Source organism: Bombina bombina, chromosome 7 (assembly GCF_027579735.1).
Source record: "Bombina bombina isolate aBomBom1 chromosome 7, aBomBom1.pri, whole genome shotgun sequence".
Classification (NCBI taxonomy): domain Eukaryota; kingdom Metazoa; phylum Chordata; class Amphibia; order Anura; family Bombinatoridae; genus Bombina; species Bombina bombina.
In genome coordinates, this window is record NC_069505.1 from 599,948,152 (window position 1) to 599,974,048 (window position 25,897).

Here is a 25,897-nt window from a genome sequence, read left to right on the forward strand (position 1 = left end):
CATTTTTGGTTCACAACCTGGGTTGTGCTTGCTGATTGGTGGCTAAATGCTGTCCATGGTTCTGAACCAAAAATTGTCTGGCTCCTTAGCTTAGATTTCTTCTTTTTCAAGTAAAGATAGCAAGAGAATGAAGAAAAATTTATAATAGGAGTAAATTAGAAAGTTGCTTAAAAGTGAATGTTCTATCTGAATCATGAAAGAAACAAATTGGGTTTAGTGTCCCTTTAATTTCTGTCAGCATCTATATGTTTATGAAATAATAGGTGCTACGTATTTCAATTCGGGAAAATAGATCCGAGTTTGCAAGTAGATTGTCATACTGTCTGCTCACCTGCACAGGGCGCTGAAGAGTTGCCAATCACCCGGATAGCCCCTTCCTTTTTCACTTCCACTTCGGCCTCCATATTTGATGCAGTCTCAGTATTTTTATGGTGGAGTTCTGGGAATTAAAAGGAAAATAAAATGGATTTGTACAAAAATATACATCTTACGTATATAGAAATATAGAATATAGATAAGAACCAAAAGGCCCATCAAGTCTACCCATATTACTTGTTTCCTTAGGATAGCCTTATGGATGTCCCATCAAGTCTACCCATATTACTTGTTTCCTTAGGATAGCCTTATGGATGTCTCATCAAGTCTACCCATATTACTTGTTTCCTTAGGATAGCCTTATGGATGTCCCATCAAGTCTACCCATATTACTTGTTTCCTTAGGATAGCCTTATGGATGTCTCATCAAGTCTACCCATATTACTTGTTTCCTTAGGATAGCCTTATGGATGTCCCATCAAGTCTACCCATATTACTTGTTTCCTTAGGATAGCCTTATGGATGTCTCATCAAGTCTACCCATATTACTTGTTTCCTTAGGATAGCCTTATGGATGTCTCATCAAGTCTACCCATATTACTTGTTTCCTTAGGATAGCCTTATGGATGTCCCATCAAGTCTACCCATATTATTTGTTTCCTTAGGATAGCCTTATGGATGTCCCATCAAGTCTACCCATATTACTTGTTTCCTTAGGATAGCCTTATGGATGTCTCATCAAGTCTACCCATATTACTTGTTTCCTTAGGATAGCCTTATGGATGTCCCATCAAGTCTACCCATATTACTTGTTTCCTTAGGATAGCCTTATGGATGTCCCATCAAGTCTACCCATATTACTTGTTTCCTTAGGATAGCCTTATGGATGTCTCATCAAGTCTACCCATATTACTTGTTTCCTTAGGATAGCCTTATGGATTTCCCATCAAGTCTACCCATATTACTTGTTTCCTTAGGATAGCCTTATGGATGTCTCATCAAGTCTACCCATATTACTTGTTTCCTTAGGATAGCCTTATGGATGTCCCATCAAGTCTACCCATATTACTTGTTTTCTTAGGATAAGCCTTATGCATGTCCCACCCATTTTTTAATTCCTTACAGTCCTTGTATTTACCACCTCATTTAGAAGTTTATTCGATGAATCTATCACGCTTTCTGTAAAAAATGCTTCCTCACATTTCTACTGAATCTGCTCCCCTCTAATTTAAGATTGTGACCCTTGTTTTGGTTTATGAGGAAAATGCTTTCAGCTATCACTTTATTAAGTCCCTTCATATATTTGAAGGTTTCAATCAGGTCCCCTCTTTCCCTTCTCTCCTCTAAACTATATGTATTCTACAATGAAACACTCTCTTCTCTGCCTTATATACCTGAGCTCCCATGCGATGTGGTTTCCAAAACACTACTGGTCTGGTGAGACTCCATCACGACGTCTTTGTAAAGCTCCTTATGTCTTTCTATATAGCCCCACTCCTCCACAGAAAAATACACGGCAACATCATCACACTGTATAGGCACCTGAAACACACACATCCCATTCAGTGCTAACCCAGGGACTGGTTATTTACAGAACCAGAAGAAACAGGATGTTACCATGAACATGCAGAGACATAGGTCTCAATTCTCTAAAGCTCTCTGCTTGAGTGAGATTCTCTATAAACTTCTGTCAGTGCTACGACGTCCTTCATAAGATTCTCTAACGACAAATTTTACCTTTATAGCTGTGTATTTCACAAAGGGGCATAACCAATATTTCTGTATTACTGCTTATCAGTGGCATACGCACATATGCCGTGCAGGCACGTGCACCAGCATTCAAGCACTACACCTTCCCAGAGAGTCAGCAGTGGCTTGTATAGCACAAATTAAGTCTTCACGAATACAATACACACCACCCACAGCTCTCTGAGCTTAAATACTGGTGCACGGGGCACTCACAGCATATGTGCGTATGCCACTGAAAACCAGCACTACTTTTGCTAATGGAAGTATATTGCAAAAATGCTTCTATTCAAAAGTGTTCTGACAATTTTATTCCTTAAAGCCCTAAGACCATTTGTCAGTGAGAAACAAACACATATTATTTATTTTTATTTTTCAGGAGACCTAGTAGATTTTATCTATACCTTTATTTTATGTATACATCAGAATATGTGAAAAACCTGCAACAAAAAAGTGTGAAAAATGCATTTTTAAATTAAAATTAAGATAAACGATATATTCAATAGCGTTTGTTTTTCTCCCTAAACGCCAAACTAAAAACAAGGGGTTATCCTCATACAAATAAGAGGCTTTCAGTATCTGCAGATATGTAACTTGATCTGCAGACAGGAGCTCCCATGAGACTCTATGCAAATAAATGCCCATTTATTAACGCCCGGTGATCACTAATATTAACACAGTGATATCCTGGCTATTAAAACATATATGGGGGGGGCGTGACTAAGCTGCAGTCAGGACCAGACGCATATCTATTTGGCTCTCCTCGCTAGCTTCAAAAATAGAGTTATTTAACTGCTATATTTACAGCTTTTTACTATCTTAACTCTTCATACCTTGCTAAGAGCCACATCTAAACCTAATAGAGCTATTTACATGGTACCTTCACCCACCGGAGGACATCTATCAGCTCGCTACGTAATATTGCTGCGGCCTACCTCACTAATCCATCTACCCCCCCCCTCCCCCGGTTTGAGGGCTAACCGGGAGAGCGGTACTAATCTCTGGAAACTGGAAACTAACAAGCAGAACACTATCTTTCAAGCCGATCTTACTCTTACAATCTAACTATGGAGAGAGATTTTGTTGCACAGATGCGAAAATTACTTATGGACTTGGACTGTAAAATGTCCCGCGATTTTGGAGATCTCTCTGACATACTGAGAGCTGCGAGAACTCAGGGACCTAGTGCCGCAATTATAATGGCGGACTGCAAGAAAGAGGTCTTGTCCTGTGTCACGGCCGAAGTATGTGAAGACTACACATCTCCCAAGACAGATCCCGTGCTAGACATAGAGAGGTTATCGAGGCAGCAGGTAACCATTGTCTGCTATAGGAATCCGGCGCGCCCATTTGCTTTACCCGGACCTGAAATCCCCAATCCGACTGCAGACTTACATGACAGGCCTTCCACAGCTGAGACCTGTGCTGGAAGAACTAGCTATGGCACACGGGATATGCATCATTTAAGAGAAGAGAAGACCGCTGTGCAGGCTGTTAACGTCAGTGGGGGCAGAAGCAATTTTCAGCGTCCCACAGCTAAAATAGAGACTCTCATCCCCACAACCTATGGGCCCAATAGCGACATACAATCATTCATAATTTACACCCAAGAAACCTTCTCACACATGCTGATTCAACTGTATCAACTTGGCCCCCTCATTTGCTATACCTCTCATTCTGCTCCATTACAGAAGAGAGGAGTCGGCTGACTGTGAAGCAAATATTGAATGCCCATTATAAGGCGCTTGGTTATCTCCACGTAGATGACCCTATGTTAAGAATATATCCTGTTTTAATCCTTAGAATGCAATGGAACTGTGGACTATTGTTACCCCTCATTTTTCATATATTGCTGGGTTTTATTGTACTCTATTAAGTTGTGTCCTAGCTACTCAAGCATATGACAAAACTTTATACCTAGTCATTGATAGCAGCTTAAGTACAAAGAAATATACCGGTATATAGGCTAATGTATGTAAATTATATACAATATACATTTGGCACAGGGTAATAGAACTTTGATTACTATGTTATGTTTAATGTTTAGAAGGTGATAAGTTCGCTACTACTATTCCTACACACATTGACATGTCTGCTTTTAGATACATCCATATACACTGTTAACCATGGTGGCTTTTTCTGCACATGATATGTAGATTTTTTATGCTGCCCTCTTATTTTCTAATCTGTGTGACTGTGTGCTACGCAGTCATATAATATCTATACCAACACAGCTGTATGAACAGAGATCTGGTCAGAGGAGTTTAGTTGTAAACTGGATGAGAAATTCTTTTTATTTTCTTTTATTTTCTTATTTTAAATGTATTCTGAGGTCTTACCAAAGCCCGCATATATAAGATATCTACAGCCTTCCTGATCTAATTTTGTCCCAATCCACCTCTGGTGTAAATTTGTCTAAGTTAGAGTTTGTATAGCTGTGGCAGTTAGAGGGCTTCTTTGGTGCCATCCGGAATAGTCCATATCTAAAAGAGTAAGATTCACCTAGAACATTAAGCTTAGATCTTATTAGGTTCAATATATTGAAAAGGTCTCACACCGTATGGATTATGAGACAGTTTACACTACCTCAGGTAATTTATGTGACAGTTATTTTTTTTATGGAACGCATCAGATTTCCTATACTAAGTCATATTAGCAGAGATTTGTGGCGAATTATCACTTCTCAAATAGTTGAAAGCATGCTATATACAGGAGCAACCTCCCCGCAGTACATATACCCCTCAGCACTTATGCAACCTTAGTGGTTCTTGCTGTTTTTACAAGTTCTCATCTGTATCCTAATGCGCTGCTACTAAGCTTACTCTGTCATGGTATAGTTTTTAAACAGTGCAGGTAGTCTAGAGACCAATTCACAATATAAAGATTTGTATTAAGTTTTCATGGATTCCCTTGCATAACCACATAACTGGTATAAGTTTTACTAAGCATTACTCCATGCAGTCCATCTCTAGCTGCATCTAATGATCCTATAGGATAATTATTATTTAAGTTAAAGGGTTTTGAATTACACAGTTTACTACTATTTAAATGTTTCTGTAATACTATTGGTTATTTAACCCCGTGTATCTCTTCTATCTAATGCATCTGACAACCAAGTAGTAATGTGCCTTCGTTGAAACCCCTATATTACTATGTTTTTCAGAAAGACATGCCTCTAAGAATGCACCTCTTTATATATGAGATATAGAATTAGCTAACTTCCAGAGCCAATATGCCTTATCAACTTCTAAAGCCCTACCCCCCCCCCCCCCGATATATCCTCTTACAGAGCAGCTATAGCCTGCTGATCTCCTCCCCCCACCCTTATATACCAAGGTCCAAAAGTGACCACACCAGAAGCTAATTTCCTCTGCACAGATTACATTAGTCCCCATAGGTCCAAAAGTGACCTGTTTAGTCAAGGAGGAAGCAATTATAGAACTAATATAAAAATAGAGGTTTCGAATTCTGATTCATAAACAGCCACAGTGATATTTTGCTTTTGTAATGTGATCTTTGGAAGTGTTACGCTATTTTTGTTATCTGTGTTTTATAATATCTTGCCTATGTTGTATACTTCATATAACCTCAATAAAAATATAATAAAAAAAAAAAATAAAAAAAAAAAACATATATGGGGGTTATGTGGGTCTCTAGGCCTTCTTGATAAGCTGTTACATGCACAGAGCTCCCCTTCCTAATGAATCTCTAATTGTTTTTACTGTGCTTTAACTTTTTACCCCCAAAGACACAAACGGTTTGAAAAAAGCAGGCTCTTGCCTTTTAAACAGTGTGTGTATAGGGGGTCTCTAGGGCATATGGGTTTAAATACTTACCACCCATTGCAATGAATACCAAAAATGCCAAAGTCGTAATCGTCCCCCACAGATGACAACACATGGTCGTCATCCACACTTGAAGGAACATTAAACCCTTTGATATGGTAATAAATAATTTTATTTATATATATATATATATATATATATATATATATATATATATATATATATATATATATATATATATATATATATATATATATATATATGATATATATTTTCAGTTCCTGTTAGAAATGTAAGTGCAGAACACTGTTATATTCCACACATACATTGGCTGCACACTTTAGTGACCTATTTATAACTGTCTCTAATTGGCCACAGCAGAGAAGGTAACTTAAGTTACAACATGGCAGCTCCCATTGTTTTATAGTAACTAAAACCTTACACTTTTTTTGTCAATATTTAAACTGGTAATAAATACATCTGCATTTTGTTCACAGACAAATCTTTTCTATGAATGCCTCATTCTATCTAGCATTTATTTAGTGTTTAATGTCCCTTTAAAAGGGGGGTCACATGTAATATACAATATAATATCAAAATACAAATTTAAAATTGTACCAAAAAAATGTCAAGGGTACTTTTGTTTTATAGTAAAATGAGTCTAGCAGCCTTGTCCAGTAGATTAAACAGGGGTTCCTTAGGCACATCTCAAGTTCTTTAACAAGTCTCTGTACACATCACCCAAAACAGCGCAATTTGATTGTATATATGTTGCTATCAGTGCCAGCTGCTCCCTGCTAAATTCACTCTCCCCTGTGAAATTCTGCATTCCAGAGAGGCTCAGTACTCTAAATAGGAGGCAGCTCACTACACAACAGGTGTAAGTCCCCCTAATTTAGAGAATTTAGCAAGATCTATGGAATGGCTGGTGTGATGATTTCACTCCATGATGACACCTTTAGACAATATATCCCATAGACAGAAGGATGGAAAATACACATAGGGTCAGATGGGTAAGTAAAGGGTATCAATATTCCCTGACATTGGTACAGTATAACATTCTCTAGCAGTGCTCACCTCTCCGGATGGTTGGTGACTACTGCTCTGGGGGGAATTCTTCTTCACAATGGTGTATTCCTACAGAATAAAATGGGGAAAGGTTCAGAGACATATTTTATCCACGTGGGCACAGCTATATCTAAAAAATACAAAGAGAGGAGCTCAACTGGGAACGGAATCCAGCCTCGAAATCCCAAACTTAGAGGAATATGGCTGCACCTTGCTGACGAATGAAGACTGAAATGATTGTCTGGGGTTGCCATGTTCCTTGCTCAGAAAAGAATCGCCTGGTATTTCAGGGCTGGACTCTCTGTTTTAGGAAGGATTAGATGATATACTTCAGGAAAGTTCTTCTTTGTGAAAAGCTATTGGGCTAAAAGAGGCTGCTCCCAGGTGGTAAATCACCATACAATAAGCTATTAACCCCTTCCTGACCGAACTTGTCTACTTCGGAACGAAGATCCAATGTAAACAAATAAGTAAAAATTGTAATCATGTGATCGCGTCCTTTCAATGATGGGATTGGGTCAGGGGCGTGTGCCTATGACGCTAGGCACGCCCTCAAGCCTGCAATCCCATTTACCAATCCGCTATGGCTTCAGTACAGCCAAACAGCTAGGACGTTCCATGCAATCCTAACGGCGCTAAATTCTAGCGCAGTTAAGACGGCATGGAAAGTCCTAATGGCGGGAAGGGCTTAAGCTGTTGTTCGTTCCTGAGAGGGCACTTCTCTCTCTGTATGTATATATATAACAAAAATGCAGAATTTAAAACTGTTACAAAATATTCTTAGTATCATAAACAACACATTCTTAACCCCTTGAATGCATAAGATGCCACGGCACAGCATTGTCCTCAGTATTTTTATCCTCTGTGTCTAGCACAACGACATGTTGTCCTACTGCACAGAGGGACGTCCTTGTTCTCAGGTATCCTTGTAACCCTGACCAGGCTGCATGTGACCTAATGAGGGGATCTGAATAATTGCGGTCCCTAGACTTATCTTCTCCAACACCTTGAAGTCTAGGGAAGCTTTTCATTGAATAGACTCCTGTGATACAACAGAATAAGCTAAAAAAAAGGAGAGATTCCTAACCTTAAGAGGTTTTTAAACGTTACCCTCTTCTACAGGGGAGGCTGAAGAATCAGTACCACCAGTTCCTGAGCAAGTGCCCAGAAAAGAAAAGCAACACTCCACATCGGTTTAAAATAAAATAAAAAAACAACACTCTCCCTAGATAGGTGTCCATGGTCCTTCTGGGTGCCCTCACAAACTGCATGGAACAGGAAAATGACATCATGTGAGTTTGTTGCATTATGGGTGATATCATTTACCTTTCCCCAGCAAATACTTCTCTGTATGTCAGTTTGTCATGAGGCGATTGTATAGACTAATCACTAGATATCAAGGGTCAGTGTAACATTGCCCAGTAGGTCTCACCTCCCCAGTTAGCAGGTAGAGAATCCCCAGCGTGTGACTCAAGACCCTCTGAGTTAGCCTCTTCTTGTCTTTGTTCCTCTCTCTCATCATTAGTGAGTTCATCAATTCCTGCAGCACCGAGACCTACAAGGGTTGGGAACAACTGTAAATGATGCAAGGGAAAAGTGTGCTAGCTTGTCTTTGTCACTGTTAGTGATAGTTATTGTACCTTACATTATCCACACCTACAAATAGAGTCAGATACTGGAAACTTTCAGTAACTTTCAAACCAATGGATATTTAAGTTCTCACCATGCACGCAACATGGCGCTTTCCTTAATCGACCCAGAATTTAAAAATAAATGAAAAATCGTATTGATACATCCAGCCCGGATCCCAAACATAAGCAGCTAAATAGCATAATTTCACTCTGTTATTGTCTATGCACCAGTGCTCTAAACACCAAGCCCTCCATGTATCTATACTCCCAGTTCCCATGCAGATATGTTCCAAGCTTAAAGTCAATGAGGCCCATTTATCAAGCTCCGTATGGAGGTTGAGGGCCCGTGTTTCTGGCGAGTCTAAAGAATCGCCACAATTCAACCCGATCAAGTACGATCGGGTTGATTGACAGCTCCCTGCTGGTGGCCGATTGGCCGCGAGTCTGCAGGGGGCGGCGTTGCACCAGCAGCTCTTGTGAGCTGCTGGTGCAATGCTGAATACGGAGAGCGTATTGCTCTCCGCATTCAGCGAGGTCTTGCGGACCTGATCCGCACTGTCGGATCAGGTCCGCAAGACCTTTGAAACATAGGCCTCAATGTATTTTGATGTTTCACTTAAAAAAAGTATTTTTAACAAAATGTAAAATATATTGCAGGTTTTTAGTTTTTTCTGTTTTTTTTTTTTTGTTTATTTGTTTTGGGGGGTTTTTGGGGAAGAAAGGTGCATATTCCTGTCTAAAGGGGGGGGATAAGGATTGTGTGCACCTAAAATGATCAATCTATTAATCAACTTTCACTTACACATAGTTATTGTATATGTATATAATAACAATATAATAACATATTTAAATAATACACTTTCATATGCAGGATATAGGTTTGTGAGTTTAATGTTGCCATAAAAAAACTACGTTCTCACCTCTCCCGTCAGCAGGTAGATAATCTCCAGGGTGTGAGTCAAAATTCTTTCAATCATTTTCTTTTTAGCCATCTCTTTTACCTTCCCTGAGGCAGACACATGCAGACACATGCAGAAAAACAAGAAAGAAATAAAATATGAGATAGAAAAATTAACTTGGCAAAAGACACAGGTGCAGTGTGTGACATGTACAGTATATGACACAATACACAGCTGCAGTGTGTGACATGTACAGTATATGACACTAGACACAGCTGCAGTGTGTGACATGTACAGTATATGACAATAGACACAGCTGCAGTGTGTGACATGTACAGTATATGACACAAGACACAGCTGCAGTGTGTGACATGTACAGTATATGACACAAGACACAGCTGCATGTGTGACATGTACAGTATATGACACAAGACACAGCTGCATGTGTGACATGTACAGTATATGACACAAGACACAGCTGCAGTGTGTGACATGTACAGTATATGACACTAGACACAGCTGCAGTGTGTGACATGTACAGTATATGACAATAGACACAGCTGCAGTGTGTGACATGTACAGTATATGACACAAGACACAGCTGCAGTGTGTGACATGTACAGTATATGACACAAGACACAGCTGCATGTGTGACATGTACAGTATATGACACAAGACACAGCTGCATGTGTGACATGTACAGTATATGACACAAGACACAGCTGCAGTGTGTGACATGTACAGTATATGACACAAGACACAGCTGCAGTGTGTGACATGTACAGTATATGACACAAGACACAGCTGCAGTGTGTGACATGTACAGTATATGACACAAGACACAGCTGCATGTGTGACATGTACAGTATATGACACAAGACACAGCTGCATGTGTGACATGTACAGTATATGACACAAGACACAGCTGCAGTGTGTGACATGTACAGTATATGACACAAGACACAGGTGCAGTGTGTGACATGTACAGTATATGACACAAGACACAGCTGCAGTGTGTGACATGTACAGTATATAACACAAGACACAGGTGCAGTGTGTGACATGTACAATATATGACACAAGACACAGCTGCAGTGTGTGACATGTACAGTATATGACAGAAGACACAGCTGCAGTGTGTGACATGTACAGTATATTACAATAGACACAGGTGCAGTGTGTGACATGTACAGTATATGACACAAGACACAGGTGCAGTGTGTGACATGTACAGTATATGACACAAGACACAGCTGCAGTGTGTGACATGTACAGTATATGACAATAGACACAGGTGCAGTGTGTGACATGTATAGTATATGACACAAGACACAGCTGCAGTGTGTGACATGTGCAGTATATGACACAAGACACAGCCGCAGTGTGTGATATGTATAGTATATGACACAAGTGCAGTGAGAGACATGTACAGTATATGACACAAGACACAGCTGCACTGTGTGACATGTACAGTATATGACACAAGACAGACACAGCTGCAGTGTGTGATATGTACAGTATATGACAATACACAGCTGCAGTGTGTGACATGTACAGTATATGACACGACACAGCTGCACTGTGTGACATGTACAGTATATGACAAGACACAGCTGCAGTGTGTGACATGTACAGTATATGACACAATACACAGCTGCAGTGTGTGACATGTACAGTATATGACACAATACACAGCTGCAGTGTGTGACATGTACAGTATATGACACAATACACAGCTGCAGTGTGTGACATGTACAGTATATGACACAAGACACAGCTGCAGTGTGTGACATGTACAGTATATGACAATAGACACAGGTGCAGTGTGTGACATGTACAGTATGACACAAGACACAGGTGCAGTGTGTGACATGTACAATATATGACACAAGACACAGCTGCACTGTGTGACATGTACAGTATATGACAATAGACACAGGGGCAGTGTGTGACATGTACAGTATATGGCACAAGACACAGCTGCAGTGTGTGACATGTGCAGTATATGACACAAGACACAGCTGCAGTGTGTGATATGTATAGTATATGACAAGTGCAGTGTGTGACATGTACAGTATATGACACAAGACACAGCTGCACTGTGTGACATGTACAGTATATGACACAAGACAGACACAGCTGCAGTGTGTGATATGTACAGTATATGACAATACACAGCTGCAGTGTGTGACATGTACAGTATATGACACGACACAGCTGCACTGTGTGACATGTACAGTATATGACACAAGACACAGCTGCAGTGTGTGACATGTACAGTCTATGACACAAGACACAGCTGCAGTGTGTGACATGTACAGTATATGACACAATACACAGCTGCAGTGTGTGACATGTACAGTATATGACACAATACACAGCTGCAGTGTGTGACATGTACAGTATATTACACAATACACAGCTGCAGTGTGTGACATGTACAGTCTATGACACAAGACACAGCTGCAGTGTGTGACATGTACAGTATATGACACAAGACACAGCTCCAGTGTGTGACATGTATAGTATATGACACAAGACACAGCTGCAGTGTGTGACATGTACAGTATATGACACAAGACACAGCTGCAGTGTGTGACATGTACAGTATATGACACAAGACACAGCTGCATGTGTGACATGTACAGTATATGACACAAGACACAGCTGCAGTGTGTGACATGTACAGTATATGACACAAGACACAGCTGCAGTGTGTGACATGTACAGTATATGACACAAGACACAGCAGCAGTGTGTGACATGTACAGTATATGACAATACACAGCTGCAGTGTGTGACGTACAGTATATGACACAAGACACAGCTGCAGTGTGTGACATGTACACACAAGATAGACACAGCTGCAGTGTGTGATATGTACAGTATATGACAATACACAGCTGCAATGTGTGACATGTATAGTATATGACACAAGACACAGCTGCAGTGTGTGACATGTATAGTATATGACACAAGACACAGGTGCAGTATGTGACATGTACAGTATAGGACAAGCATAGTTGCCAACAGTCCCTGATTTCCAGGGACAGTCCCTATATTTTGCTGTATGTCCCTGGATTTTTTTTGTCCCTGGAAATGTCCCTGGAAATACTACCTCTTTTGCCCAACATTTGGTTTATATATATATATATATATATATATATATATATATATATATATATATATATATATATATACACACACACACACACACATATACATATATAGATAGATAGATGTAGTTTATTATTTAAAGGGACATAATACTCATATGCTAAATCACTTGAAACTGATGCAGTATAACTGTCAAAAGCTGACAGGAAAATATCACCTGAGCATCTCTATGTAAAAAAGGAAGATATTTTACCTCACAATTTCCTCAGCTCAGCAGAGTCAGTTCTGTGTAAAAAGTTATACTCAGCTGCTCCCAGCTGCAGGTAAAAAAAATTAAAAAAATTAAGAAATGAACAGCAGCCAATCAGCATCAGCAGTGCTGAGGTCATGAACTCTTACTGTGATCTCATGAGATTTGACTTAACTCTCATGAGATTTCATAGTAAGCTTCCTTTACCTGATTGGTGAAATAATATGAGAGTGCACGATGCTAGTCCCTTCAGATGTCCCAGGACAGACACACTAAAATGCTGCTTAGAAATCCTTTACAATGGGAGGTGGCTACTGAGGAACTTTTGAGGTAAAATATCTTTCTTTTTTACATAGAGATGTTCAGGTGATATTTTCTAATCAGCTTTTTACAGCTATGCTGCATCACTTTCAAGTGTTTAAACATTTGGGTATTATGGCCCTTTAAATATAATTCCTAACGCAATAGTGTTATTATTATTGAATGGGTTCACATATTATTTGTCTGCCTAATTTTGATGCTGTGTTATAAAAATAACCATATGCCCAGAATGTGTTCCAGAGACTGGGTAGGTGTAAGAGCTTGGTGTTCTAATCTGTATAATAAACTATGGATAAATCTAAATTATACTATTACTGGGTGTGTTTTGATTGCAGAACTGAGTGGACGGAGCAGTTGAACAGTAGGTCATCAATACTCCAGTAACCTGCATGCTTGCTCTGCTGCAAAGTGTCCCTGGAATTTTTTTTGAAATGTTGGCAACTATGGACAAGACACAGGTGCAGTGTGTGAATTGTACAGTATAGGACACAGGACACAGCTGCAGTGTGTGACATGTACAGTATATACCACAAGACACAGGTGCAGTGTGTGACATGTACAGTATATGACACAAGACACAGCTGCAGTGTGTGACATGTACAGTATATGACACAAGACACAGCTGCAGTGTGTGACATGTACAGTATATGACACAAGACACAGCTGCAGTGTGTGACATGTACAGTATATGACAAGACACAGCTGCAGTGTGTGACATGTACAGTATATGACACAGGACACAGCTGCAGTGTGTGACATGTACAGTATATGACACAGGACACAGCTGCAGTGTGTGACATGTACAGTATATGACACAGGACACAGCTGCAGTGTGTGACATGTACAGTATATACCACAAGACACAGGTGCAGTGTGTGACATGTACAGTATATGACACAGGACACAGCTGCAGTGTGTGACATGTACAGTATATACCACAAGACACAGCTGCAGTGTGTGACATGTACAGTATATGACACAAGACACAGCTGCAGTGTGTGACATGTACAGTATATGACACAAGACACAGCTGCAGTGTGTGACATGTACAGTCTATGACACAAGACACAGCTGCAGTGTGTGACATGTACAGTATATGACACAATACACAGCTGCAGTGTGTGACATGTACAGTATATGACACAATACACAGCTGCAGTGTGTGACATGTACAGTATATTACACAATACACAGCTGCAGTGTGTGACATGTACAGTCTATGACACAAGACACAGCTGCAGTGTGTGACATGTACAGTATATGACACAAGACACAGCTCCAGTGTGTGACATGTATAGTATATGACACAAGACACAGCTGCAGTGTGTGACATGTACAGTATATGACACAAGACACAGCTGCAGTGTGTGACATGTACAGTATATGACACAAGACACAGCTGCATGTGTGACATGTACAGTATATGACACAAGACACAGCTGCAGTGTGTGACATGTACAGTATATGACACAAGACACAGCTGCAGTGTGTGACATGTACAGTATATGACACAAGACACAGCAGCAGTGTGTGACATGTACAGTATATGACAATACACAGCTGCAGTGTGTGACGTACAGTATATGACACAAGACACAGCTGCAGTGTGTGACATGTACACACAAGATAGACACAGCTGCAGTGTGTGATATGTACAGTATATGACAATACACAGCTGCAATGTGTGACATGTATAGTATATGACACAAGACACAGCTGCAGTGTGTGACATGTATAGTATATGACACAAGACACAGGTGCAGTATGTGACATGTACAGTATAGGACAAGCATAGTTGCCAACAGTCCCTGATTTCCAGGGACAGTCCCTATATTTTGCTGTATGTCCCTGGATTTTTTTTGTCCCTGGAAATGTCCCTGGAAATACTACCTCTTTTGCCCAACATTTGGTTTATATATATATATATATATATATATATATATATATATATATATATATATATACACACACACACACACACATATACATATATAGATAGATAGATGTAGTTTATTATTTAAAGGGACATAATACTCATATGCTAAATCACTTGAAACTGATGCAGTATAACTGTCAAAAGCTGACAGGAAAATATCACCTGAGCATCTCTATGTAAAAAAGGAAGATATTTTACCTCACAATTTCCTCAGCTCAGCAGAGTCAGTTCTGTGTAAAAAGTTATACTCAGCTGCTCCCAGCTGCAGGTAAAAAAAATTAAAAAAATTAAGAAATGAACAGCAGCCAATCAGCATCAGCAGTGCTGAGGTCATGAACTCTTACTGTGATCTCATGAGATTTGACTTAACTCTCATGAGATTTCATAGTAAGCTTCCTTTACCTGATTGGTGAAATAATATGAGAGTGCACGATGCTAGTCCCTTCAGATGTCCCAGGACAGACACACTAAAATGCTGCTTAGAAATCCTTTACAATGGGAGGTGGCTACTGAGGAACTTTTGAGGTAAAATATCTTTCTTTTTTACATAGAGATGTTCAGGTGATATTTTCTAATCAGCTTTTTACAGCTATGCTGCATCACTTTCAAGTGTTTAAACATTTGGGTATTATGGCCCTTTAAATATAATTCCTAACGCAATAGTGTTATTATTATTGAATGGGTTCACATATTATTTGTCTGCCTAATTTTGATGCTGTGTTATAAAAATAACCATATGCCCAGAATGTGTTCCAGAGACTGGGTAGGTGTAAGAGCTTGGTGTTCTAATCTGTATAATAAACTATGGATAAATCTAAATTATACTATTACTGGGTGTGTTTTGATTGCAGAACTGAGTGGACGGAGCAGTTGAACAGTAGGTCATCAATACTCCAGTAACCTGCATGCTTGCTCTGCTGCAAAGTGTCCCTGGAATTTTTTTTGAAATGTTGGCAACTATGGACAAGACACAGGTGCAGTGTGTGAATTGTACAGTATAGGACACAGGACACAGCTGCAGTGTGTGACATGTACAGTATATACCACAAGACACAGGTGCAGTGTGTGACATGTACAGTATATGACACAAGACACAGCTGCAGTGTGTGACATGTACAGTATATGACACAAGACACAGCTGCAGTGTGTGACATGTACAGTATATGACACAAGACACAGCTGCAGTGTGTGACATGTACAGTATATGACAAGACACAGCTGCAGTGTGTGACATGTACAGTATATGACACAGGACACAGCTGCAGTGTGTGACATGTACAGTATATGACACAGGACACAGCTGCAGTGTGTGACATGTACAGTATATGACACAGGACACAGCTGCAGTGTGTGACATGTACAGTATATACCACAAGACACAGGTGCAGTGTGTGACATGTACAGTATATGACACAGGACACAGCTGCAGTGTGTGACATGTACAGTATATACCACAAGACACAGCTGCAGTGTGTGACATGTACAGTATATGACACAAGACACAGCTGCAGTGTGTGACATGTACAGTATATGACACAAGACACAGCTGCAGTGTGTGACATGTACAGTATATGACACAAGACACAGCTGCAGTGTGTGACATGTACAGTATATGACAAGACACAGCTGCAGTGTGTGACATGTACAGTATATGACACAGGACACAGCTGCAGTGTGTGACATGTACAGTATATGACACAGGACACAGCTGCAGTGTGTGACATGTACAGTATATGACACAGGACACAGCTGCAGTGTGTGACATGTACAGTATATACCACAAGACACAGGTGCAGTGTGTGACATGTACAGTATATGACACAAGACACAGCTGCAGTGTGTGACATGTACAGTATATGACACAGCTGCAGTGTGTGACATGTACAGTATATACCACAAGACACAGGTGCAGTGTGTGACATGTACAGTATATACCACAAGACACAGGTGCAGTGTGTGACATGTACAGTATATACCACAAGACACAGCTGCAGTGTGTGACATGTACAGTATATGACACAGGACACAGCTGCAGTGTGTGACATGTACAGTATATGACACAGGACACAGCTGCAGTGTGTGACATGTACAGTATATGACACAAGACACAGGTGCAGTGTGTGACATGTACAGTATGTAACAAAAGACACAGCTGCAGTGTGTGACATGTACAGTATATAACACAAGACACAGGTGCAGTGTGTGACATGTACAGTATGTAACAAAAGACACAGCTGCAGTGTGTGACATGTTACTGTACAATATATGACACAAGACACAGCTGCAGTGTGTGACATGTACAGTATATGATACAAGACAGCTGCAGTGTGTGACATGTACAGTATATGATACAAGACAGCTGCAGTGTGTGACATGTACAGTATATGATACAAGACACAGCTACAGTGTGTGACATGTATATTACTGTGAAGACACCTACAGTATACAGCATAAAAACACATATTTACATGCAAAAAAAAATGCACAAACACGACACAAATCGAAATAAAGTTGCATTCATTCAAGATCAACACAGACACTCACCGTCCTGCTTTTCACTCATTTCTGGCATATAACATTCCCCTTGCCAGATATGACGTCACTATGCGCCTTATTAAACACGTGACTATGAACTGAAGCCGACTCGGCCATCTTTATTTTGACTGTGAGTTTCATTTCGCCCATATACGAGCACTAATATAAAGCTCGGTATACAGTTTTATGTATAACTTGGTAACGGGAGCTTGTGATAAACCGGAGAGGTCCGGAGTATGGAAGACGCTGTCATTTTGACCTGTAAAATGCTATGGAATGCGGATAACCGATCCTCTGTGTTGATTGGCTACGATAATGTTGCAAGGTATTGTGGGACTTGTAGTAGTAGCTGTCATAATTCTATCCTTTCCACTCTTCCTGAGTCTGACTTACTAGTGTTCTCTTTATTGCTGCCTCTTGCCCTCTGTACTGTAAGTGACATTGTAGCCAGGTGATATAACATGTACTTTATATGTAATATACACTAGTGGCATGTCTCCTGTGTGAGGCTGCAGGGACATGCTATAGCACTGTAATCTGTATGTGTGAGACTGCAGGGACATGCTATAGCACTGTAATCTGTATGTGTGAGACTGCAGGGACATGCTATAGCACTATCTGTATGTGTGAGGCTGCAGGGACATGCTATAGCACTATCTGTATGTGTGAGGCTGCAGGGACATGCTATAGCACTGATATCTGTATGTGTGAGGCTGCAGGGACATGCTATAGCACTATCTGTATGTGTGAGGCTGCAGGGACATGCTATAGCACTGATATCTATGTGTGAGGCTGCAGGGACATGCTATTGCACTGTAATCTGTATGTGTGAGGCTGCAGGGACATGCTATAGCACTGATATCTATGTGTGAGGCTGCAGGGACATGCTATAGCACTGTAATCTGTATGTGTGAGGCTGCAGGGACATGCTATAGCACTGATATCTATGTGTGAGGCTGCAGGGACATGCTATTGCACTGTAATCTGTATGTGTGAGGCTGCAGGGACATGCTATAGCACTGATATCTATGTGTGAGGCTGCAGGGACATGCTATTGCACTGTAATCTGTATGTGTGAGGCTGCAGGGACATGCTATTGCACTGTAATCTGTATGTGTGAGGCTGCAGGGACATGCTATAACACTGATATCTATGTGTGAGACTGCAGGGACATGCTATTGCACTGTAATCTGTATGTGTGAGGCTGTAGGGACATGCTATAGCACTGATATCTGTATGTGTGAGGCTGCAGGGACATGCTAGAGCACTGATATATGTATGTGTGAGGCTGCAGGGACATGCTATAGCACTGATATCTGTATGTGTGAGGCTGCAGGAACATGCTAGAGCACTGATATCTGTATGTGTGAGGCTGCAGGGACATGCTAGAGCACTATCTGTATGTGTGAGGCTGCAGGGACATGCTATAGCACTGATATCTGTATGTGTGAGGCTGCAGGGACATGCTATAGCACTGATACCTGTATGTGTGAGGCTGCAGGGACATGCTAGAGCACTGATATCTGTATGTGTGAGGCTGCAGGAACATGCTATAGCACTGATATCTATGTGTGAGACTGCAGGGACATGCTATAGCACTGATATCTGTATGTGTAAGGCTGCAGGGTCATGCTATAGCACTGATATCTGTATGTGTGAGGCTGCAGGGACATGCTATAGCACTGATATCTGTATGTATGAGGCTGCAGGGACATGCTATAGCACTGATACCTGTATGTGTGAGGCTGCAGGGACATGCTAGAGCACTGATATCTGTATGTGTGAGGCTGCAGGAACATGCTATAGCACTGATATCTGTATGTTAGAGGCTGCAGGGACATGCTATAGCACTGATATCTGTATGTGTAAGGCTGCAGGGTCATGCTATAGCACTGATATCTGTATGTGTGAGGCTGCAGGGACATGCTATAGCACTGATATCTGTATGTGTGAGGCTGCAGGGACATGCTATAGCACTGATATCTGTATGTGTGAGGCTGCAGGGACATGCTATAGCAATGATATCTGTATGTGTGAGACTGCAGGGACATGCTATAGCACTGATATCTGTATGTGTGAGGCTGCAGGGACATGCTATAGCACTGATATCTGTATGTGTGAGACTGCAGGGACATGCTATTGCACTGTAATCTGTATGTGTGAGGCTGCAGGGACATGCTATAGCACTGATATCTGTATGTGTGAGGCTGCAGGGACATGCTAGAGCACTGATATATGTATGTGTGAGGCTGCAGGGACATGCTATAGCACTGATATCTGTATGTGTGAGGCTGCAGGAACATGCTAGAGCACTGATATCTGTATGTGTGAGGCTGCAGGGACATGCTAGAGCACTGATATCTGTATGTGTGAGGCTGCAGGGACATGCTAGAGCACTGATATCTGTATGTGTGAGGCTGCAGGGACATGCTATAGCACTGATACCTGTATGTGTGAGGCTGCAGGGACATGCTAGAGCACTGATATCTGTATGTGTAAGGCTGCAGGAACATGCTATAGCACTGATATCTATGTGTGAGACTGCAGGGACATGCCATAGCACTGATATCTGTATGTTAGAGGCTGCAGGGACATGCTATAGCACTGATATCTGTATGTGTGAGGCTGCAGGGTCATGCTATAGCACTGATATCTGTATGTGTGAGGCTGCAGGGACATGCTATAGCACTGATATCTGTATGTGTGAGGCTGCAGGGACATGCTATAGCACTGATATCTGTATGTGTGAGGCTGCAGGGACATGCTATAGCACTGATATCTGTATGTGTGAGGCTGCAGGGACATGCTATAGCACTGATATCTGTATGTGTGAGGCTGCAGGGACATGCTATAGCACTGATATCTGTATGTGTGAGGCTGCAGGGACATGCTATAGCACTGATATCTGTATGTGTGAGGCTGCAGGGACATGCTATAGCACTGATATCTGAATGTGTGAGGCTGCAGGGACATGCTAGAGCACTGATATATGTATGTGTGAGGCTGCAGGGACATGCTAGAGCACTGATATCTGTATGTGTGAGGCTGCAAGGACATGCTATAGCACTGATATCTGTATGTGAGAGGCTGCAGGGACATGCTATAGCACTGATATCTGTATGTGAGAGGCTGCAGGGACATGCTATAGCACTGATATCTGTATGTGTGAGGGTGCAGGGACATGCTATAGCACTGATATCTGTATGTGTGAGGCTGCAGGGACATGCTATAGCACTGATATCTGTATGTGTGAGGCTGCAGGGACATGCTATAGCACTGATATCTGTATGTGTGAGGCTGCAGGGACATGCTATTGCACAGATATCTGTATGTGTGAGGCTGCAGGGACATGCTATAGCACTGATATCTGTATGTGTGAGGCTGCAGGGACATGCTATAGCACTGATATCTGTATGTATGAGGCTGCAGGGACATGCTATAGCACTGATATCTGTATGTGTGAGGCTGCAGGGACATGCTATAGCACTGTAATCTGTATGTGTGAGGCTGCTGGGACATGTTAGAGCACTGATATATGTATGTGTGAGGCTGCAGGGACATGCTATAGCACTGATATCTGTATGTGTGAGGCTGCAGGGACATGCTATAGCACTGTAATCTGTATGTGTGAGGCTGCAGGGACATGCTATAGCACTGATATCTGTATGTGTGAGACTGCAGGGACATGCTATAGCAATTATATCTATATGTGTGAGGCTGCAGTTGCATGCTATAGCACTGATATCTGTATGTGTGAGGCTGCAGGGACATGCTATTGCACTGATATCTGTATGTGTGAGGCTGCAGGGACATGCTATAGCACTGATATCTGTATGTGTGAGGCTGCAGGGTCATGCTATAACACTGATATCTGTATGTGTGAGGCTGCAGGGACATGCTATAGCACTGATATATGTATGTGTGAGACTGCAGGGACATGCTATAGCAATGATATCTGTATGTGTGAGGCTGCAGGGACATGCTATAGCACTGATATCTGTATGTGTGAGGCTGCAGGGACATGCTATAGCACTGATATCTGTATGTGTGAGGCTGTAGGGACATGCTATAACACTGATATCTGTATGTGTGAGGCTGCAGGGACATGCTATAGCACTGATATCTGTATGTGTGAGGCTGCAGGGACATGCTATAGCACTGATATCTGTATGTGTGAGGCTGTAGGGACATGCTATAACACTGATATCTGTATGTGTGAGGCTGCAGGGACATGCTATAGCACTGATATCTGTATGTGTGAGGCTGCTGGGACATGCTATAGCACTGATATCTGTATGTGTGAGGCTGCAGAGACATGCTAGAGCAATGATATCTATATGTGTGAGGCTGCAGTTGCATGCTATAGCACTGATATCTGTATATGTGAGGCTGCAGGGACATGCTATTGCACTGATATCTGTATGTGTGAGGCTGCAGGGACATGCTATAGCACTGATATCTATGTGTGAGACTGCAGGGACATGCTATAGCACTGATATCTGTATGTGTGAGGCTGCAGAGACATGCTATAGCACTGATATCTGTATGTGTGAGGCTGCAGGGACATGCTATTGCACTGATATCTGTATGTGTGAGGCTGCAGGGACATGCTATAGCACTGGTATCTGAATGTGTGAGGCTGCTGGGACATGCTATAGCACTGATATCTGTATGTATGAGGCTAGAGGGACATGCTATAGCACTGATATCTGTATGTGTGAGGCTGCAGGGACATGCTATAACACTGATATCTGTATGTGTGAGGCTGCAGGGACATGCTATAGCACTGATATCTGAATGTGTGAGGCTGCAGGGACATGCTATAGCACTGATATCTGTATTTGTGAGGCTGTGGGGACATGCTAGAGCACTGATATCTGTATGTGTGAGGCTGCAGGGTCATGCTATAGCACTGATATCTGTATGTGTGAGGCTGCAGGGACATGCTATACAACTGCTATCTGAATGTCTGAGGCTGCAGGGACATGCTATACAACTGCTATCTGAATGTGTGAGGCTGCAGGGACATGCTATACAACTGATATCTGAATGTGTGAGGCTGCAGGGACATGCTATACAACTGATATCTGTATGTGTGAGGCTGCAGGGACATGCTATAGCACTGATACCTGTATGTGTTGTCAATGTATATGTAAAGATTAATATATATCATATAGTTGGCTAGTCAGTGGCAAATGATTCATTCATTCAGAAAAATTGACTTAACTCATGTTCAGTTCCTCCCCCATTCAGTATGCAAAGTTGTAAGGCATCCAAGTGAGAACAATAAAACATTTGGTTTACGTAACTTTAACAGCCATTTCAAGAGACCATATGGTTACTACCTGGAAATGTGTGATAAAATTCCTACTCCTCACAGAGTAGCCTATAAGTCTGGTTTAAGTGATATATTTTGTGAGAAAGTAACCATTTACATTCAAATGCAAATTGACCCCTGCTATGTAACTCTGACATTTGAATATACGTAATGCAGACATTACGTCTGGGGGAGGATAACACTGAACCAGGGACTTTGGAGATAAAAACATTTTTTTTTATTCTCTCTGTTTCCCAGAAATCGAATGAAAATTATAAGAACAACTGATTTAATGAGACATCTGGATGAATAAATATATAACAAAGTATAATCTGCTGGATTTTTGTATAATTTTGAACACTGTATAGAAATGAATGTGTGTGTGTATATATATATATATATATTTTATTTATTTATTTTTTAAAACAAAAAAAGTGTCTGCGTCTCTGTGTTTTTATGAATATAGATATTTGTGGACCTAAAAAGAAATGATTAATAACACTTATTTTTATTTCAGATGGACCATAGACAAGATTCATGCATTCAGAATTTGTTAGAAATGTGAAATATGCTGTGTTTATATATAAATGCCAGGATACTGGTGACATCTTAAATGGATTTAAAGCTAATCAGTTAGCAGTAGAAATATAAATTATTTTGATGTAATATGATATTAAAAAGAATTTGATGTTTCATATTAAAATAATCAGAAAATTCACATGGTGCTATCCTGGCTGGAATTCGGGTTGTAAGTAATTAATGCAAGAAATTATGATGATTTTAAAGAATCATTATATGGGATATTTAAAATTGTAGCAAACATAAATGGTTAAATGAATCTGTTTGTTTTGTCTGCTGCCCCCGATGGCCAGAATCCAGTATAACAGTCAAGGGACTTAACTGTTAAAAGATGCGTTTCCATAGTGACCATGCCAAGCCTAGGGCCACCCACATGGTTTCATAAATGAGTGAAAACATATATAAGTAAGGCAAGAGAGGGAAGAGGAGAGAGGCTGCTAACCTTGAGTGATAACTGCTGCTGGGCGTTTATAATCATTCTAAGTAAGCTGACTGTCTTTTCTCATTGATTGCAAAAATGTACTTATCTGTCTTCTGAGATGAAACAAGGAGTATTTGGTAACTGAATTATCGATTTTGGTCATTTTGGGTAACGTGTATATATATATATATATATATATATATATAATTAAAAAAAAAGGTTGCAATTAATATTTTAACACAAATATATGCATAGTCACTGCAGTTTAAATTACAGTTGATAGAATAAAGAGAGCAGTTTGTATTTTAACTAGTATTTCATAGTCTGTGTATTTTAAACTAATCATTAGTGCTAAACAATTTATCCTGGAAATTTTTCAGAGTTATAACTCAGAATTGGTTTTGAATTGTAAGTAACTGAGAATTTATTTCAATTAGATAAATAAGCAAATGACAATTGTTTTTTGCATAGATAATAGATACTATTTTGATGTTTTAAATTAGAATTGTGTTAGAATCAATTGTGACTACATAGTTAAAAAGCTGAGTGTATTGCTTGAATGTTAGCAGCTAAATATCTTGGAATCTCATTGTGTTAATTGAATTAAATTCTACTGTGAATAAGGCTAGTTAAAAGTTACAATTTGGGTTGCTTTGTAAAAAGTATAGCATATTTTAATAATTCATATATGTGTATTGATAGTATTGATTCATATTCTTGTTCCTACAAATATATTTCAATGTGTTCATATATATTAACTAATAATAAAGAATTTAGGAATTTATATTAATTTTATTGTCGTGGTATATGCATATTTTATTGGGTTTTTAGTTTAAAGGATAATTATTAAATATATTGTGTTATAACCCAGCCATATACTGACAGTGTGAGGCTGCAGGGACATGCTATAGCACTGATATATGTATGTGTGAGGCTGCAGAGACATGCTATAGCACTGTAATCTGTATGTGTGAGGCTGCAGGGACATGTTATAGCACTGATATCTGTACGTGTGAGGCTGCAGGGACATGCTATAGCACTGATATATGTATGTGTGAGGCTGCAGAGACATGCTATAGCACTGATATCTGTATGTGTGAGGCTGCAGAGACATGCTATAGTAAAAGTGTGATCAACACACAAGAGGGCGCTAAATACCTACTGGGAAGAAAATAGTGAATGATTCTATATATAGGCGATATGTATACACAAGCAATTTACATGTGAAACTGGGAATAGATCATGGGCTCTCACCATACAGACGATATAACAAGAGTTGTTCAGTCCCAAATGTATATGCAATGTTCAAAAATAGAATGTTCCAATGTTGGAATCCAAAACCAGTTGCTGCCGATAGTGTAGCACTTTTCTCTATTAAGTGCCCTCTTCTCTCCTTGATGACCGGAGGCAAATCTGTAGGGGTGAAGGGAAAAACAGAGGCGACAAATGTGTGTATCCAATGTGGTCCCCCCTGCACACGTATGCTATACCCAGGGTACTCACACTTTCACATAGCACACCAATGTGCTGGTAGACGCGGACTGGCTATCGGAGCAAGCCAGCTTGCTCTCACAGGTGCACTCTCTCTCTGTGGTTAGCCGCTGTAACTGCTTATGTGATGTTGATCTCCAACGCCAGCTCTACACTTTCAAGAAGCCTAACAGACATGCTATAGCACTGATATCTGTATGTGTGAGGCTGCAAGGACATGCTATAGCACTGATATCTGTATGTATGAGGCTGCAGGGACATGCTATAGCACTGATATGGGGAGGATAACACTGAACCAGGGACTTTGGAGATAAAAACATTTTTTTTTATTCTCTCTGTTTCCCAGAAATCGAATGAAAATTATAAGAACAACTGATTTAATGAGACATCTGGATGAATAAATATATAACAAAGTATAATCTGCTGGATTTTTGTATAATTTTGAACACTGTATAGAAATGAATGTGTGTGTGTATATATATATAT

The 25,897-nt window shown here is 40.4% G+C and overlaps 1 protein-coding gene across 1 annotated transcript; it reads right to left on the reverse strand.

Annotated features, from left to right (window-relative positions):
- Window positions 1–314: 314 nt before the first annotated feature.
- On the reverse strand, window positions 315–17,738 carry LOC128636661 (gastrula zinc finger protein XlCGF66.1-like). The gene is made up of 6 exons (XM_053689653.1): window positions 17,613–17,738; window positions 9,466–9,551; window positions 8,347–8,469; window positions 6,924–6,983; window positions 1,710–1,857; window positions 315–439 (listed from the first exon to the last, which is right to left on the reverse strand). Exons 1-6 carry the CDS (start codon window positions 17,638–17,640, stop codon window positions 315–317), a joined length of 570 nt encoding a protein of 189 aa, XP_053545628.1. The 5' UTR covers window positions 17,641–17,738.
- Window positions 17,739–25,897: the final 8,159 nt, after the last annotated feature.

What these genes read in the sequence shown, in the direction of transcription:
- LOC128636661 (XM_053689653.1), bottom strand. Translation starts at nt 17,640, where the DNA reads ATGCCAGAAATGAGTGAAAAGCAGGACG. An exon ending in TCTACCTGCTGACGGGAGAG is followed by an intron (nt 8,470 to 9,465) that starts GTGAGAACGTAG and finishes CAACCCTTGTAG; the next exon opens with GTCTCGGTGCTGCAGGAATT. An exon ending in CACATCGCATGGGAGCTCAG is followed by an intron (nt 440 to 1,709) that starts GTATATAAGGCA and finishes TTTAATTCCCAG; the next exon opens with AACTCCACCATAAAAATACT.